At 42.6% G+C, this 18,036-nt stretch overlaps 2 protein-coding genes across 2 annotated transcripts in view; one reads left to right on the top strand and one right to left on the bottom strand.

The window, feature by feature from the left end:
* Window positions 1-3,393: 3,393 nt before the first annotated feature.
* Window positions 3,394-5,201, top strand: LOC106567475 (gastrotropin). The gene is made up of 4 exons (XM_014136746.2): window positions 3,394-3,591; window positions 3,857-4,032; window positions 4,883-4,972; window positions 5,080-5,201. Exons 1-4 carry the CDS (start codon window positions 3,525-3,527, stop codon window positions 5,128-5,130), a joined length of 384 nt encoding a protein of 127 aa, XP_013992221.1. The 5' UTR covers window positions 3,394-3,524; the 3' UTR covers window positions 5,131-5,201.
* Window positions 5,202-10,093: 4,892 nt separating this feature from the next.
* The window catches only part of LOC106567423 (cyclin-J-like), a 28,172-nt gene continuing 20,229 nt past the window's right edge, over window positions 10,094-18,036 (bottom strand). Inside the window, exons 4-6 of the mRNA XM_014136657.2 lie at window positions 12,541-12,840; window positions 11,659-11,818; window positions 10,094-10,982 (exon numbers count right to left, since the gene is read on the bottom strand). Of these exons, the coding sequence (XP_013992132.1) occupies window positions 10,496-10,982; window positions 11,659-11,818; window positions 12,541-12,840 (947 nt within the window). The 3' untranslated portion in view covers window positions 10,094-10,495. The remainder of the gene's footprint in view (window positions 10,983-11,658; window positions 11,819-12,540; window positions 12,841-18,036) is intronic.

Genomic DNA, 18,036 nt, shown 5'->3' with positions numbered 1-18,036 from the left:
TAATCATGAAAGAGTTTTATGTGTACTCTTGGCATAGTACATCAACGACTCAAGTGATGAAATCAAAGGTAATACAGTATCAGTCAATGAGTAACCAATACCTGAATAAACTTACTTACTTACTTATTCATTTCAATTTCTTAAGAATTTCAAATGAGCATTTTCTTACATTTAGATGAGCACTACGTAATTCAATGAACTATCAAAAATAGTAGCCTACTGTAGGCTAGATATAGAAATGTGGATCTTATTACATACAGTTGAAGTCGGAAGTTTACATACACTTAGGTTGGAGTCATTATAACTCGTTTTTCAACCATTCCACAAATTTCTTGTTAACAAACTATAGTTTGGGCAAGTCGGTTAGGACATCTACTTTGTGCATGACACAAGTCATTTTTCCAACAATTGTTTAGACAGATTATTTCGTTTAATTTACTGTATCACAATTCCAGTGGGACAAAAGTTTACATACACTAAGTTGACTGTGCCTTTAAACAGCTTGGAAAATTCCATAAAATTATGTCATGGCTTTAGAAGCTTCTGATAGGCTAATTGACATCATTTGAGTCAATTGGAGGTGTACCTGTGGATGTATTTCAAGGCCTACCTTCAAACTCAGTGCCTCTTTGCTTGACATCATGGGAAAATCAAAAGAAATCAGCCAAGACCTCAGAAAAAAAACTGTAGACCTCCACAAGTCTGGTTCATCCTTGGGAGCAATTTCCATATGCCTGAAGGTACCATGTTAATCTGTACAAACAATAGTATGCAAGTATAAACACCATGGGACCACGCAGCCGTCATACCGCTCAAGAAGAAGAGGCGTTCTGTCTCCTAGAGATGAATGTACTTTGGTGCAAAAAGTGCAAATCAATCCCAGAACAACAGCAAAGGACCTTGTGAAGATGCTGGAGGAAACGGGTACAAAAGTATCTATATCCACAGTAAAATGAGTCCTATGTCGACATAACCTGAAAGGCTGCTCATCAAGGAAGAAGCCACCGCTCCAAAACCGCCGTAAAAAGCCAGACTACGGTTTGCAACTGCACATGGGGACAAAGATCATACTTTTTGGAGAAATGTCCTCTGGTCTGTTGAAACAAAAATAGAACTGTTTGGCCATAATGACCATCGTTATGTTTGGAGGAAAAAGGGGGCTGCTTGCAAGCCGAAGAACACCATCCCAACCGTGAAGCACGGGGGTGGCAGCATCATGTTGTGGGGGTGCTTTGCTGCAGGAGGGACTGGTGCACTTCACAAAATAGATGGCATCATGAGAGGTAGGAAAATTTAAGTGGATATATTGAAGCAACATCTCAAGACATCAGTCAGGAAGTTAAAGCTTGGTCGCAAATGGGTCTTCCAAATGGACAATGACCCCAAGCATACTTCCAAAGTTGTGGCAAAACGGCTTCAGGACAACAAAGTCAAGGTATTGGAGTGGCCATCACAAAGCCCTGACCTCAATCCTATCGAACATTTGTGGGCAGAACTGAAAAAGTGTGTGCGAGCAAGGAGGCCTACAAACCTGACTCAGTTACACCATCTCTGTCAGGAGGAATGGGCCAAACTTCACCCAACTTGTTATGGGAAGCTTGTGAAAGGCTACACAAAATGTTTGACTCAAGTTAAACAATTTAAAGGCAATGCTAGCAAATACTAATTGAGTGTATGTAAACTTCTGACCCACTGGGAATGTGATGGCTGAAATAAATAATTATCTCTACTATTATTATGACATTTCACATTCTTAAAATAAAGTGGTGATCCTAGCTGACCTAAGACAGCAAATCTTTACTATGATTAAATGTCAGGAATTGTGAAAAACTGAGTTTAAATGTATTTGGCTAAGATGTATGTAAACTTCCAACTTCAACTTTAAGTTATTCAAGTATGGCACCATCTCATCAAGCATGTCTACAATATTTACTGTGACTTTCTGCCCATGCCATAAGCACTGCATAGCTCATCCACTGGATTGTATAATTTAGCTGAAAATACACTGAGTGTACAAAACATTAAGAACACCTTCCTAATATTTAGTTGGACGCTATTGAGTTGCACCCACGTTGACTCCAATGCTTCCCAGATTTGTGTCAAGTTGGCTGGATGTCCTTTGGGTGGTGGACCATTCTTGATACACGTGGAAACTGTTGACTGTGAAAAACCCATCAGCGTTGCAGTTCTTGACACAAACCAGTGTGCCTGGTACCTACTACCATACCATGTTCAAAGGCACTTCAATATTTTGTCTTTCCCATTCAACCTCTGAATGGCACACGTACACAATCCATATCTCAATTGTCTCAATCCTTATTTAACCTATATCCTTCCCTTCTTCTACACTGATTGAAGTGGATTTAACAAGTGACATCAATAAGGGATCATAGCAATCACCTGGTCAGTCTGTCATGGAAAGAACAGGTGTTCATAATGTTTTGTACACACAGTGTAATTTCATAGTTAATCACATCGAGATTTGGAGCTACAAGAAATGCGAAAGTGTGAGATGTATTCAGACATGTGGCTTGCATTTTGAAAAGGCATACTCTTTAGTAGAGGTTCTTGGACGAGCAGTGGGGTTTTACCCTTATGGCTTTAAGGGTATTGACCTGCATGTGTTGCTTCCTCACCAACGCCTTTTGAATTTCAAAACGCACTGATATAAAAATGTGTTGTGTGTATTTCTGCATAGTTTTTGGCAAGTGCTGAGACTTGCACTGAGTAGCATCTAAAAATAGGAGTCGTAGGAAGTTTGATGTACAAGTGGAACACTGAATTTGTGGGCGTGCATTTTTTGGAAAGGTCTCAGAGGCTAGTTGTGTGTATGTGTGTTTCCGATGTGCTCGAACAGACCTGACAATTATCCCTGGTGTTTTGGCGGTGGTGTAACGAGCTTACTGTCCTCCATGAGCTGATATTGTGTGCTGCCAAGTTCTATGTCTGGTCTCATCATAGGATCTTTGGTCAAGGGTGGAAAATGTAGAGTAATGTTCTGTAGCTGTCATAGAGATCATGACAACACTCCTAATGGATAACTAAACAGACAAGGAGAAGCTGTTGTTGATTCAGAACCTGTGTCATGTATGGCAGCCTTAGGTCCCAGACTGAGGCAGACTGTAAACTCACCATGTAATTCACTGTTGACTAACACATTAAAGGAGGGGTTGTATGGTCCAATCATGTCCTCTGTTCTGAAGGCATTTTGGACCTCTATGTTGCCATTGATGTAGTATTGAAATACTGTTAATAATCAGGTGTTTTTTCCCCCATATACAGTAGTAGATTATGTGCAAAAGGTGAGTGACCCCATTGTCACAACTCTCTGACTCGCCATAATACCCGATGGCACCATAAACGTTTATGGCGTAGTGATGTACCCATTGTAATGAAAGAAGGGTGGAGATGGTTGCCGTGTCTATTTAAAGAGGGACAGGTTGTCACTCAGTACCTGATTCTTCCCTGCTGGTCTTGGAACTGCTTCTCCCTCTCCTTTACCTCTCCCTTGCTTTCTGTACACCATGGCCTTCGCTGGAAAGTGGGAAACTGAGTCCCAGGAAGGATACGATGAATTCTGCAAGCTCCTTGGTAAGACATTTATTCAAGTTTAATAACCACCTGTATAAAGTAATAGTAAACCTATGAAAGCCTTAGTCTTTGTCTTGACATCTTGAATTCAATTGGTTTATGCAATATATTGAAATGGATGTATTCACATCACTGCACATTCAATGGGGATTAGCAGTATTACTATAGAAAAACTATGGTGCTCAAACTGTGCTCAGACATGAGAATATGATTAAAAATTGCCTCATTACCCCTAGTCTAACTACATATTCTCTTGTAATCCAAGGCATCCCTGATGATATCATTGAGAAGGGTCGTGACTACAAGCTCATTACTGAGGTGGTGCAGAACGGCAATGAGTTCTCATGGTCCCAGCTCTATCCCACAAACAAGACCATCAGCAACAAGTTTGTCATTGACCAGGAATGTGACATGGAGACTATCGGAGGAAAAAAGTTCAAGGTAAGAATCTCTATGATGTGTCATACAACTTTCAGTCAGTTTAGATCAGGAATTCCTTCTTTTTTTTATCCTGGTGTCTGTTGTGTAAGCTTCTGTAATATAGTATTTCAGACAAAAGTCTCATATAGTCACTATAGTAAAAAATTGTCTAGGGGGCACCCGAGTGGCGCAGTGGTCTAAGGCACTGCATCTCAGCCAATCAGCCAATTCCTCCTTTGGCCGTCTCTCCTTCCATTTCTCTGCTGCCAATGACTGGAACGAACTACAAAAATCTCTGAAACTGGAAACACTTATCTCCCTCACTAGCTTTAAGCACCAGCTGTCAGAGCAGCTCACAGATCACTGCACCTGTACATAGCCCATCTATAATTTAGCCCAAACAACTACCTCTTCCCCTACTGTATTTATTTTGCTCCTTTGCACCCCATTATTTCTATTTCTACTTTGCACTTTCTTCCACTGCAAATCTACCATTCCAGTGTTTTACTTGCTATATTGTATTTACTTTGCCACCATGGCCTTTTTTGCCTTTACCTCGCTTATCTCACCTCATTTGCTCACATTGTATATAGACTTATTTTTCTACAGTATTATTGACTGCATGTTTGTTTTACTCCATGTGTAACTCTGTGTTGTTGTATGTGTCAAACTGCTTTGCTTTATCTTGGGCCAGGTCGCAATTGTAAATGAGAACTTGTTCTCAACTTGCCTACCTGGTTAAATATAGGTTCAACTAAAATTTAAAATAGGGGAACTCAGATGCATGTATTGTAATCTAGATGAAATGAACAGATTGTTGGTTTAACAAATTATAGTATGAATAAATAGCATTTGTGTCCATCCATTTCAGGCCACAGTTACAATGGAGGGGGGCAAGCTGAGCACGAAATTCCCCAACTACCGCCACACATCTGAAATCAGCGGAGGAAAGCTGATTGAGGTAAGTAAAAGTGGCACTTTGCAGAAGATGGTGTATATTAGAGGGGAGAAGAAAAAAGACATTTAGGCAGTTCAAGTAATGTTTTATGTATTTTTTCCCCTGTTTAGACCTCAATCGCAGGCTCAGTCATGCTGAAAAGAACCAGCAAGAAGATCTAAACACATTGTGACCGTGCTATTAGCAAAAAAGAACGAACAGAATAATGAGTAAATAAAGACTGCTTAGCCAACCTGCTGCCTTGGTCTTTGTGTCTCTCCTATGCTTGATGACATTTGCCACATAATGGTAAAGTAAAACCTCTTGACAAATGTCACTACATTTATTATGGGACAACCATTGGGGGGGCAATCTATCTTTAAACACAATACAATTCAGTAGCAACTTTAATAAAAGGTTGAAAGAATAGTTTTCAAGAGTTTGCTAGAAAGATTCATACCCTATAACATCAATATTAAGCAGTGTGTAGAATAGAATCTAGAAACCAGTTGGATTTTCCATTTCCACCATGATAGATGTACATTGTTAGGTTTTAGTATTAAACATTAACAAGGAAACAACAGGTTTGTGCCACACTCTCTTAGGATGTGCATGCATACTGAGTTAAGAGCAATTAAGCTCTCTGGGATAGTTACAAAACAATAGACAGATGAGGGGGATGTCTCGGGGTGAATGAGTGCACCCCTCTCTGTGTAACCAGCCAGCCCCTCCCCTCTCTGCTTTGTAAACAAAGCTAGCGAGAATGATCCATTACCCAACCCCCCCCTTGCCTACGCCAGAGTCCCCACTTCCCACGACTGCCTTCAGTACCCCCTACCAATCCGTCCAAATAAGGAGGGGCTACTATAACCTCCCTTTCCTATCATTGGTAATCAACTTGGATTATAAATATATTTTCCTCTCCCAGTTTTTCACTAATGACAAATGTTGCACAACTTTATGATCTGTGAAGTGAATGAACACAGGACACAAAGGATGTTACATCTCAGAAATCCTCTGAAAATTAAGATGTCAATTTCTGAAAAAGAAAAGGAGGGGGGTCAAGTGTGAGTGTTAGTTTTCTAAAGGCAAATGTTATCTTTTTTACTACGCATTGCTTGTACTTCCTTATTTTGTCTCTCAGCCGTGGCTTGTATTTTGGAGAGACTAAAATGTTTTACATTTTTCATTTGCAATGATTATTTACAGTTTCTTTACACTTTGTAAGGCCTACAGTATCAATAGTCTCCAGTTTCTTAACTATTTGTTTAGTGGCAAAGGGAGGGTAGAAATGAGGGATAGGGATCTCCTCCATTGTCCTGAGGTCTGTAGAGGAAGGGAGCATCAGGGGAGGCTGGGGAGGGGGTTAGTGGTAGAGAGTGGAGCTCCTCTTCCCCCGTTGAATAGCTTTTCATGTGCAATGAATTGAGACATTCATATTAAACTATTCCCCCTGGGGTATGCTAATCGACTTCAAAGGCTTGCCATACTCATCTACAGGATATTCTCTACAAACATGAAAAACAAAGGGTGGAGAAACGATAATGTCAGTCTGGCTTTTGTAAACTGTTTTATTTGCAACTCATTTGACATAGTTAACACTGATTCCCCTTCCCCAATATGTGCTTCTCCTGCACAAATGTACATAGCTGTTATTGATCCATCAGGGTAGATATAGTTGGTCCATTTGGATTTCAAGAGTTGATGCTTCTAGGTGGTTGCAATGTGCAACATTTTCATTCAGGTAAAGAAATCCACTGCCTTTCCAAGCAGTTAACACAAGACCTACAAAGCATTTGCAAAAAAAAGAAAGTGTGCTTTAAAACAACACAATAAGATGGCGGTGTGATTGAAAGTAGTCTTAACTAAAGTGACCAATCATTAGCCTACATATCACACAAGTTAGATTGGTCTTTGATGGTGGATTGAGCTCTTCATATATTCCAACATAAAACAAAAAAAAGTTACAGGTAGAGTCAGTGATATGACGTAAACAGCATAGTGGATACATTTCCGCAACTACTAAGAGCATTGAAGCGCAAGGCTCAACTTCTCTGCTGTTTTGGTCCCGTAGCTACCACGCTGTAACAGTGTGAAGCAAACCCGTGCACATGTGCAGATACTGTGAGGGGGGAAGAAAAAAAAGTTCGGGGGAAGAAAAAAAATGTACATCAAATATAAAGTCAACTAAATGTACATACATTTGATATAATGAAAAAAGTTGCAAATAATAAACATAGGTATCACTACATATTGAGGTAGGTAAAAGTTAAGGTAAGCAAGAGGATGGTTTTGTTATCGGAGACCCAGTAGACTATAGGGCCATGGCCTCTTCATGCCATCTGTCAGCAGTAGGGGAAGCAGACAGACATCGTGGTTAGGATGTGATCAGTGGAAAATATTTAATTACTCCATCAAACCTGAGCTATTCCGGGTACTGGACCCACATGTACTTGGCCATCGATAACAGCATGTCTGGCCAGCCTGGATTTAGACGTCAAGGCAGCATCATGACTCATGACAGACATCAAGCTCACATTCCATATAAGCCCGAGTCATACAGTCGTGGCCAAAAGTTTTGAGAATGACACAAATATTAATATTCACAAAGTTTGCTGCTTCAGTGTCTTTAGATATTTTTGTCAGATGTTACTATGGAATACTGAAGTATAATTACAAGCATTTCATACGTGTCAAAGGCTTTTATTGACAATTACATGAAGTTGATGCAGAGTCAATATTTGCAGTGTTGACCCTTCTTTTTCAAGACCTCTGCAATCTGCCCTGGCATGCTGTCAATTAACTTCTGGGCCACATCCTGACTGATGGCAGCCCATTCTTGCATAATAAATGCTTGGAGTTTGTCAGAATTTGTGGGTTTTTGTTTGTCCACCCTCCTCTTGAAGATTGACCACAAGTTCTTAATGGGATTAAGGTCTGGGGAGTTTCCTGGCCATGGACCCAAAATATCGATGTTTTGTTCCCCAAGCCACTTAGTTATCACTTTTGCCTTATGGCAAGGTGCTCCATCATGCTGGAAAAGGCATTGTTCGTCACCAAACTGTTCATGGATGGTTGGGAGAAGTTGCTCTCGGAGGATGTGTTGGTACCATTCTTTATTCATGGCTGTGTTCTTCTGCAAAATTCTGAGTGAGCCCACTCCCTTGGCTGAGAAGCAACCCCACACATGAATGGTCTCAGGATGCTTTACTGTTGGCATGACACAGGGCTGTTGGTAGCGCTCACCTTGTCTTCTCCGGACAAGCGTTTTTCCGGGTGCCCCAAACAATCGGAAAGGGGATTCAGAGAAAATGACTTTACCCCCGTCCTCAGCAGTCCAATCCCTGTACCTTTTGCAGAATATCAGTCTGTCCCTGATGTTTTTCCTGGAGAGAAGTGGCTTCTTTGCTGCCCTTCTTGACACCAGGCCATCCTCCAAAAGTCTTCGCCTCACTGTGTGTGCAGATGCACTCACACCTGCCTGCTGCCATTCCTGAGCAAGCTCTCTACTGGTAGTGCCCCGATCCCGCAGCTGAATCAACTTTGGGAGACGGTCCTGGCGCTTGCTGGACTTTCTTGGGTGCCCTGAAGCCTTCTTCACAACAATTGAACCGCTCTCCTTGAAGTTCTTGATGATCTGATAAACGGTTGATTTAGGTGCAATCTTACTGGCAGCAATATCCTTGCCTGTGAAGCCCTTTTTGTGCAAAGCAATGATGACGGCACGTGTTTCCTTGCAGGTAACCATGATTGACAGAGGAAGAACAATGATCCCAGGCACCACCCTCCTTTTGAACCTTCCAGTCTGTTATTCGAACTCAATCAGCATGACAGAGTGATCTCCAGCCTTGTCCTCGTCAACACTCACACCTGTGTTAACGAGAGAATCACTGACATGTCAGCTGGTCCTTTTGTGGCAGGGCTGAAAGGCAATGTTGGAAATTGAAATGTTTTTTGGGGATTCAGTTCATTTGCATGGCAAAGATGTGTGCCAGATGTGTGCCAGATGTGTGCCTTACCAAATCATGTCCAATCAAGTTGTAGAAACATCAAGGATGATCAATGGAAACAGGATGCACCTGAGCTCAATTTCGAGTCTCATAGGAAAGGGTACGAATACTTGTGCAAATAAAGTATTTCAGCTTTTTATTTGATTTTGGTTTTGCTTTGTCATTATGGGGTATTGTGTGTAAATCGATTTCTTTTCAATACATTTTAGAATAAGACCACAACGTAACAAAATGTGGACAAAGTCAAGGGGTGTGAATACTTTCCGAATGCACTTTATGCTGCTGTTTTATCGCGCGTGCAATGGTGTCGGTGGGGGGGGGTTGTTTGCAGTAACTTTGTTGTAATTTCACAAAACAGACGTGGCAGTTTCATCCTTAAGGATTCCAGCATTAAAGTTCAACTATACTGTTGCTAATTTTATAGGATATATGTTTGGTGACACTCTTTCCATCTGATCAAGCATGGTCCATTTTACAGGTACAGTAAATTACAGTAAAACTACACAAATTGCAACTCCCCTGGAGAGTGAGGTAGGACATCAGTAGTAGTATAACCAGATGAGAATGTCAGCGGTACTGAACTACAAGCTATCCTGTGCAGAAAGCCTTCCGAACGTGATCATGGTGTCATTAACTGCTCAAGGTCCTTGTGACAAGGACAGCAACAGTAGCTGTGCCAGTGAGGGTTGTGTGACTTTCCTGGGTTTCAGTCAGACATACAGATGAAATGGTACCAGTCAGGAGAATTTACATTAACTGAGCAGAAAGCGTGGCTTTGCCCCCCTGGGGACTAGCTAGTAAAGCATCACTTCTTCCCCTGTGGTTTGATGTGCTGAGAGGATGGATGTGGCTGTTCCCCTGGGAACCATGGCTCCATCTGCTTCCAGGGGCACCAGAAAGGCAAAACAAGATTGAGACTACTCTACACCAGCCAAGGCCAAAGATGGACCAGAAATCCTAGCAAGGCATCTCCTACATTACAATACACACTGTTTTTACCCAGTAGAAATTAAAAACACAACATCAAAAAAGGAATTCATTTACACAGCTGTTTAAATACATATTCTTTAAAGTAATACTTCAACCCCTGAAATGGTATAGTTCATGTAAATAATACCAAGGACAGACCACTTTCCACTGATCATAAAGTCATAATTTTGTTTAAAGCAGCAGCATTGAAAGATAATAGTATAAAAAAACAGCAGTCCCACATTGAGAGAACTGATTTGGAAGCAGGGGCTCCACACAAACACAGTTGATAGCAGAATCACAGTGGCTAAACCAGCCTCTCAGTCTCAGTATAGAGCAAGCAGTCACGTGAAGGGAACAGTATGTACTGTATGTAATCAGCTCATCACAAATAGTCTCTCATTTCAAATAGGTAGGGCTTTTGTTAGGTCAATACTATGACCTCAGCAACATCTGCATTGACATTGCTTCTTTGTTTTGGTTTCCTTTGTCCCCAGTGGATGAGGTCAGAATGGATGGAGGAGGACACTGACTGCCCCAGGTTCTGTTTGTCCTCCCTCTCCTGGCGTCACCTGTCGAAGCAGCCTGCTGTGTAGGTGTGATGGGAGCCCAGGTAGCCTCCCCCGTATGAAAGGGGGAGGCAGTGACGGGGCTCTGCAGCAAGAGCCACTTGCATGGAGATGGGTCCCTGCAGGGGCAGGGAGGAGCGCAGCCCTGAGGCTAAGCTGGGGTAGGAGGGGAAGACTCCCTGAGAAACCGACCCTGAGAGGAGCCCTCTCTGGTGGGCCTGGAGGTAGTCGCGAGACCCGACAGGGCCCAGAGTCTGGGACTCACCTAGCATGTGCAGCTGGGAAATGGGAGTAGAGTGCTGGGTGAGCTGCTGCTGGTATCCACCTGTCTGGAAGAGCAGCTGCTGAGAGGTAGACAAGGGTTGTTTCATGGTGGAGACAGAGACTGTGGAGGTTGAGGGAAGGGCCTGGGGTTGGAGAGGACTCTGGACAGACGGAGAGTTGGACTTGGATTTGTTGGCTTGTTTCACATCGTTGTCATGGGCACTAGAGGGAGAAAAACAGTGAAAATCATTACTTAATGACGTTTAGCTGATGGACATAAACATCAACATACATACTTAGTAATAACTAAGGGTCAATGGTATTGACAATATGAAAAAGCTGTAGAACCTCAAGCCTCAAATTGCATTAAAATGGAGGAAAAGTGCATACATGGGAAGCATACAACTACACAGTTTAGAAATGGCAGAGGATAAACTAAGTGTAAGCAGATGTCAGTAAACATGGGGTGTATTCATTAGTCAGATTCCGTAGCAAAATGTTTTGTCTGTTCAGGCCTCCAGACTAACATTTTCCCAACTTCTGCAGTTGGTGGCACAAGCTCATGATTTGGTGGCACCCAACAACAAAAAGTTTGAGCAGCGTCACACAACAGAATATATTTGAGTTATCATCATATAAAGTCATTATAAAGTCATTCACAATAGATGACATATAGCATGTCAAAATAGGGCTCCAGAACTTTCAGATTGTTTTGTTTAATAGAGATGAATTGGCCTTCCTCTTTATGTGCACAAATATTATACATAGCCCTAATTCAATTGGTGCTTTTTCACTACCTGATGAAGTGTAAACTCAAAACAGATGAGTCGGAATCCGACTAATGACCAGATTAATGTGTGTGTACAGCACATTATGTAAAGCAGTAGTGGAGTCTTACAGCAGCATGAGCTCGATGCACGGGGTGAGGGGTTCCCAGGAGTATCCGGTGAGCAGGTGGAGAACGGTGGTCCAGCTTGGGGTGATCTGGAGACAGATGCGGGACGCCGCAATGCAGGCTGCTGCCACCTGGGATGGTCGGAAGCCCAGGAAGGCATGGTCTGAGACACACAAACACAGAGATCATCAGTCTCACTCATTTACTCAATAACGAATGGCCCCACCAGAGAGAGCAATTGTCTTGCCCATTAGACCACCCACTGCAGTCACTTTATGGACTTCCATTCTTGGGCACTCCTAATCAGGGCTGTTGCAGTGACCGTATTGTGATGATCAATTTGAAGAATGAAGTTCAACAACAGGTTGAAACTGAGTGGAAAAACATGGTCGATGTGGATGTTGTTTCAAAGCCTAACACAATGAAATGGACAGCGCTTTCTAAGGTGATGATTCATTCAAACACCCAGATGTATATTTTTTATTTATTTATTTTACCTTTATTTAACTAGGCAAGTCAGTTAAGAACAAATTCTTATTTTCAATGACGGCCTAGGAACAGTGGGTTAACTGCCTTGTTCAGGGGCAGAACGACAGCTCAGGGATTTCAACTTGCAACCTTTCGGTTACTAGTCCAACACTCTAACCACTAGGCTACGCTGATGCTCCGAGCCACTTGCATATTAAAGCTTATGCATAGGCCTATACATGAGCCCAAGCCCGAACAAAAAAACAGAATTAAAATAATGATTGTGCCATTATACAATGCTAAACGTGTTTGTTAATTAACGGTCAATAACCGTGAGACCGGCAGTCTTTTGCATGACAATAACCAGCTGACAAAATGTCATGACTGCCACAGCCCTACTCCCAATCTCATCCTCACCTTGCAGTGAGACTTCCAGGAAGTAGTGTGTATACTTGTCCATGAAGGCTTTGGTCTTATTGAGGGAGGAGAGGGGCCAGCCGTTGTGCAGTTCTCCCTCCTGTACAGCCGCATGGAGGTAGTAGTCTATGAAGTGTGCTGGTGTGGGCATACACAGGTTCCAGCCAAACGTCTCTAAGAGGAGCAGCTCCATCTTTACCAGGTCCTTCCTGCTCAGTGACAGGTTCAGGCTGCACATGAAGCCCAGAGAGTTTAGCTGCTCCAGCTTTGGGACACAGTCCTCCTTCTCTTCAAACTTACCTGGAGGGGAGATGATGTTACGGTGAGTGAAAATTGAACACATTTTGTAGATGGTGTGATTTTGTTTGTTAAGAGTGCTTATAGATATAAACTGGGTTTTTCGAGGCCTGAATGTTGATTGGCTGAAAGCCGTAGTATAATCAGACCGTATACCATGGGTATTTTTACTGCTCTAACTACATTGGTAACCAGTTTACAATAGCAATAAGGCACCTCCGGGATTTGCGGTATATTGTCAACATACACCGGCTAAGGGCTGTATCCAGGCACTCTGCGTTGCGTCGTACATAAGAACAGCCCTTAGCCGTGGTATATTGGACATATACCACATCCCCCTTGAGCCTTATTGCTTAAATAACACACATTCTATTCGCAAACAAAATAAGCATGCCCCATTCAAAAAATTAAGAACTAAGAACAGATATAGCCATGGTTCACTCCAGACTTGACTACCCTTGACCAGCACAAAAACATCCTGTGGCGTTCTGCATTAGCATCGAATAGCTCCCGCGATATGCAACTTTTCAGGGAAGTCAGTAACCAATATACTCAGTCAGTTATGAAAGCTAAGACTAGCTTTTTCAAACAGAAATGTGCATCCTGTAGCACTAATTCCAAAGAGTTGAGACACTAAAGTCCATGGAGAATAAGAGCACCTCCTCCCAGCTGCCCACTGCACTGAGGCTAGGAAACACTGTCTCCACCGATAAATCTATGATAATCGATCATTTCAATAAGCATTTTTCTACGGCAGGCCATGCTTTCCACCTGGCTACCCCTACCCCGGCCAACAGCTCAGGACCCCCTGCAGCAACTTGCCCAAGCCCCCCCCGCTTCTCCTTCACCGAAATCCAGACAGCTGGATTTCGGTGAAGAAAGAGCTGCAAAATCTGGATTCCTACAAATCAGCTGGGCTAGACAATCTGGACCCTCTCTTTCTAAAATTATCCACCGAAATTGTTGCAACCCCTATTACTAGCCTGTTAAACCTCTCTTTCGTATCGTCTGAGATCACCAAAGATTGGAAAGCTGCCGCGGTCATCCCCCTCTTCAAAGGGGGAGACACTCTAGACCCAAACTGTTATAGACCTATATCCATCCTGCCCTGCCTTTCTAAAATCTTCGAAAGCCAAGTTAACAAACAGATCACCGACCATTTCGAATCCCACCGTACCATCTCCACTATGCAATCTGGTTTCTGAGCTGGTCATGGGTGCACCTCAGCCACGCTCAAGGTCCAAAACGATATCATAAGCGCCATCGATAAAAGACAGTACTGTGCAGCCGTCTTCATCGACCTGGCCAAGGCTTTCGACTCTGTCAATCACCACATTCTTATCCGCAGACTCAATAGCCTTAGTTTCTCAAATGACTGCCTCGCCTGGTTCACCAACTACTTCTCAGATAGAGTTCAGTATGTTAAATCGGAGGGCCTGTTGTCCGGAACCTCTGGCAGTCTCTATGGGGGTGCCACAGGGTTCAATTCTCGGGCCGACTCTTTTCTCTGTATATATATCAATGATGTCGCTCTTGCTGCTGGTGATTCTCTGAAACACCTCTACGCAGACGACACCATTCTGTATACATCTGGACCTTCTTTGGACACTGTTAACAAACCTCCAAACGAGCTTCAATGCCATACAACACTCCTTCGGTGGCCTCCAACTGCTTTTAAATGCTAATAAAACGAAATGCATGCTCTTCAACCGATTGTTGCCTGCACCCGCCTGCCTGACTAGCATCACTACTCTGGACGGTTGACTTAGAATATGTGGACAACTACAAATACCTAGGTGTCTGGTTAGACTGTAAACTCTCCTTCCCGACTCACATTAAGCATCTCCAATCCAAAATTAAATCTAGAATCGGCTTCCTATTTCGCAACAAAGCCTCCTTCACTCATGCTGCCAAACATACCCTCGTAAAACGGACTATCCTACCAATCCTTGACTTCGGTGATGTCATTTACAAAATAGCCTCCAACACTCTACTCAGCAAACTGGATGTAGTCTATCACAGTGCCATCCATTTTGTCACCAAAGCCCCATATACCACCCACTACTGCGACCTGTATGCTCTCGTTGGCTGGCCCTCGCTACATATTAGTCGCCAAACCCACTGGCTCCAGGTCAACTATAAGTCTTTGCTAGGTAAAGCCCCGCCTTATCTCGGCTCACTGGTCACCATAGCAACACCCACCCATAGCATGCACAGGTATATTTGACTGGTCACCCCCAAAGCCAACACTTCCTTTGGCTGCCTTTCCTTCCAGTTCTCTGCTGCCAATGACTGGAACGAATTGCAAAAATCACTTTAGCTGGAGTCTTATATCTCCCTCTAAATTTAAGCATCAGCTGTCAGAGCAGCTTATCGATCACTGTACCTGTACACAGCCAATCTGTAAATAGCACACCCAACTACCTCATCCACATATTTATCCTCTTGCTCTTTTGCACCCCAGTATCTCTACTCGCATATCATCATCTGTACATCTATCACGCCAGTGTAAATGTTCAATTGTAATTATTTCGCCTCTAGACCTATTTATTGCCTTACCTCCCTACATTTGCACACACTGTACATAGATTTTTCTTTTGTCTTATTGACTGTACGTTTGTTTATGTGCAACTCTGTCTTGTTGTTGTTGGTCGCAATGCTTTGCTTTATCTTGGCCAGGTTGCAGTTGTAAATGCGAACTTGTCCTCAACTGGCCTACCTGGTTAAATAAAAGGTGAAATATTTATTTATTTCTTTTTTAAAACGATTTGTACATTTTGTATATGTGCAAACAAGACATTCCTATATGGTCTAGCGACAAATTATCCTTAAAGAGATGCAATTAACAACTGATGATTCTACTCCCCCCTTCACTTGGTGTGAAACTGGTCACAGCTAAATCCTCAAGCATCTCCCTCTGGAGTCAGATGCTCCAACAATGCAGGACCCCTGGCTCCTGACCTCTGGAGATCAGGCCTGGGCACTTGCGATGGCTAATGCGCAATTTCGCGCACTCCGTATTTCAAAGCCATATCATATACCTTCATTGTAAAACAGTGTGCTTTGAACTCAATAAAAATAATAATTGAGAAATACAAATTATACCTAAGCTGAGACCTCTTCTCTTTAATATGGAAAACGAGTTGCTTCCAAAGTAGTTTTTTCCCCGCAATTGCATTTTGAAATATTATACATGAGGGGGACACAAGGGGGGAGAGAGTAAAAGGCACGCTCATTACATCAGCCCGGCCTAGCAAAAGAAAAAGTCAGGTAAAGCGTCAGGAAAGACACCTTTATTACAGGAATCATGATGCAAAAAAATATGTAATTAACAACTGAGGACTCTACTTCAGCAGCATACCACCCTGCATCCCACTGCTGGTTTGCTTCTGAAGCTAAGCAGGGTTGGTCCTGGTTGGTCCCTGGATGGAGACCAGATGCTGCTGGAAATGGTGTTGGAGGACCAGTAGGAGGCACCCTTTCCTCTGGTCTAAAATAAATATCCCAATGCTCCAAGGCAGTGATTGGGGACATTGCCCTGTGTAGGGCGCCGTCTTTTGGATGGGATGTTAAACGGATGTCCTGGCTAAATTCCCAATCTGGCCCTCATACCATCATGGCCACCTAATCATCCCCAGTTTACAATTGTCTCATTCATCCCCCTCTCCCTTGCCACTATTCCCCAGGTCGTTGCTGTAAATGAGAATATGTTCTCAGTCAACTTACTTGATTAAAAATGTTATATATATATATATATATATATATATATAACATTTCCCTTTCACTGGGTGTGAAACTGGTCACAGCTAAATCCTCATGCATCTCCCCCTGGAGCCAGATGCTCCAACAATGCAGAACCCCTGGCCCCTGACCTCTGGAGATCAGTCCTGGGCACTCAGGCAGAGGCGGCCCCCTCCTCAGATCAGTGGAGGGTGTGTGTGTGTGTGTGTGTGTGTTTTCAAAAAGGGGTAAAATAAATTGCCCCACTTTTCCTTATTTAGTCATTAAACACTCCATTGTAATGCAAATATTTCAACCCAGAAACATTCACTGAAAAGGCCCAACAGTACGTCCTTTCTTTATTTGTCTTTTTTACAAGAGGGGTCTTTCTAACGCTCTAACATTTGGAACATCTCAAACTGGGACTTGTGTAACATTTCAATAAATCCTAAATTGCAGAGTTGTCACAAATCCCCAATGTACACATCATTTTGAAAATGATCTGTGGGCATATTAATTCCTTCAGAACATCAACAAACCTCAAGGGGATTTCTGTCTCGCTAAACTAAATATCAGGAACCTTACGGAGTATTTCAACCGACCCCCTGTGTTTTACTTGATTTATTTTTGAATACCTTGAGACCTAAAAAATATGCTGCTTAGAGACTCAATGTGTAAGGCTGCCATTCGCCATTATGCTGCAACTCTGTAATGACAGTACAGGGCGGGGGAACCAGGGAGGGGTCTGGGAGCTAGGGAGGGGGGGGAATGGTTTACAAGTAGGGTCTTCTGGGTAGGGAACGACCAATGGATGAGTTTCCCTGTGGGTCCTGCTTTTTGTTACACATCAATGGGCTTATCAGTACCTTCAGAAAGTATTCATACCCCTTGACTTATTCCACATTTTTGTTGTGTTGCAGCCTCAATTCATAATGGATTAAATCTTCTATTTTTTCTTCCTCACTACACACAATACCCCATAATGACAAAGTGAACATATGTTTTTAGACATCTATTGCAAATTATATACAGAAATATTTCATTTACATAAGTATTCACACCATTGAGTCTACACATGTTAGAATCTCATTTGGCAGTGATTGCAGCTGTGAGTCTTTCTGGGAGCTTTGCACACCTGGATTGTGCAAAGCTCCCAATAAAAAATATATATTCTTCAAGCTCTGTCAAGTTGGTTGTTGATCATTACTAGACAGCCATTTTCAAGTCTTGCCATAAATTTAAGATTGATTTAAGTCAAAACTGTAACTCGGCCACTCAGAAACATTCAATGTCATCTTGTTTAGCAACTCCAGTGTATATTTGGCCTTGTGTTTAAGGTTATTGTCCTGCTGAAAGGTGAATTTGTCTCCCAGTGTCTGTTGGAAAGCAGACTGAACCAGGTTTTCCTCTAAGATTTAGGCAGTGCTCAGCTCTATTCCATTTATTTTTATCCCCCCCAAAAAACCTCCCTAGTCCTTG

This window comes from Salmo salar, chromosome ssa13 (assembly GCF_905237065.1).
Source record: "Salmo salar chromosome ssa13, Ssal_v3.1, whole genome shotgun sequence".
Lineage (NCBI taxonomy): Eukaryota > Metazoa > Chordata > Actinopteri > Salmoniformes > Salmonidae > Salmo > Salmo salar.
Note: the sequence above shows the minus strand (reverse complement) of the source record. Positions and strands in the feature narration are given on the sequence as shown.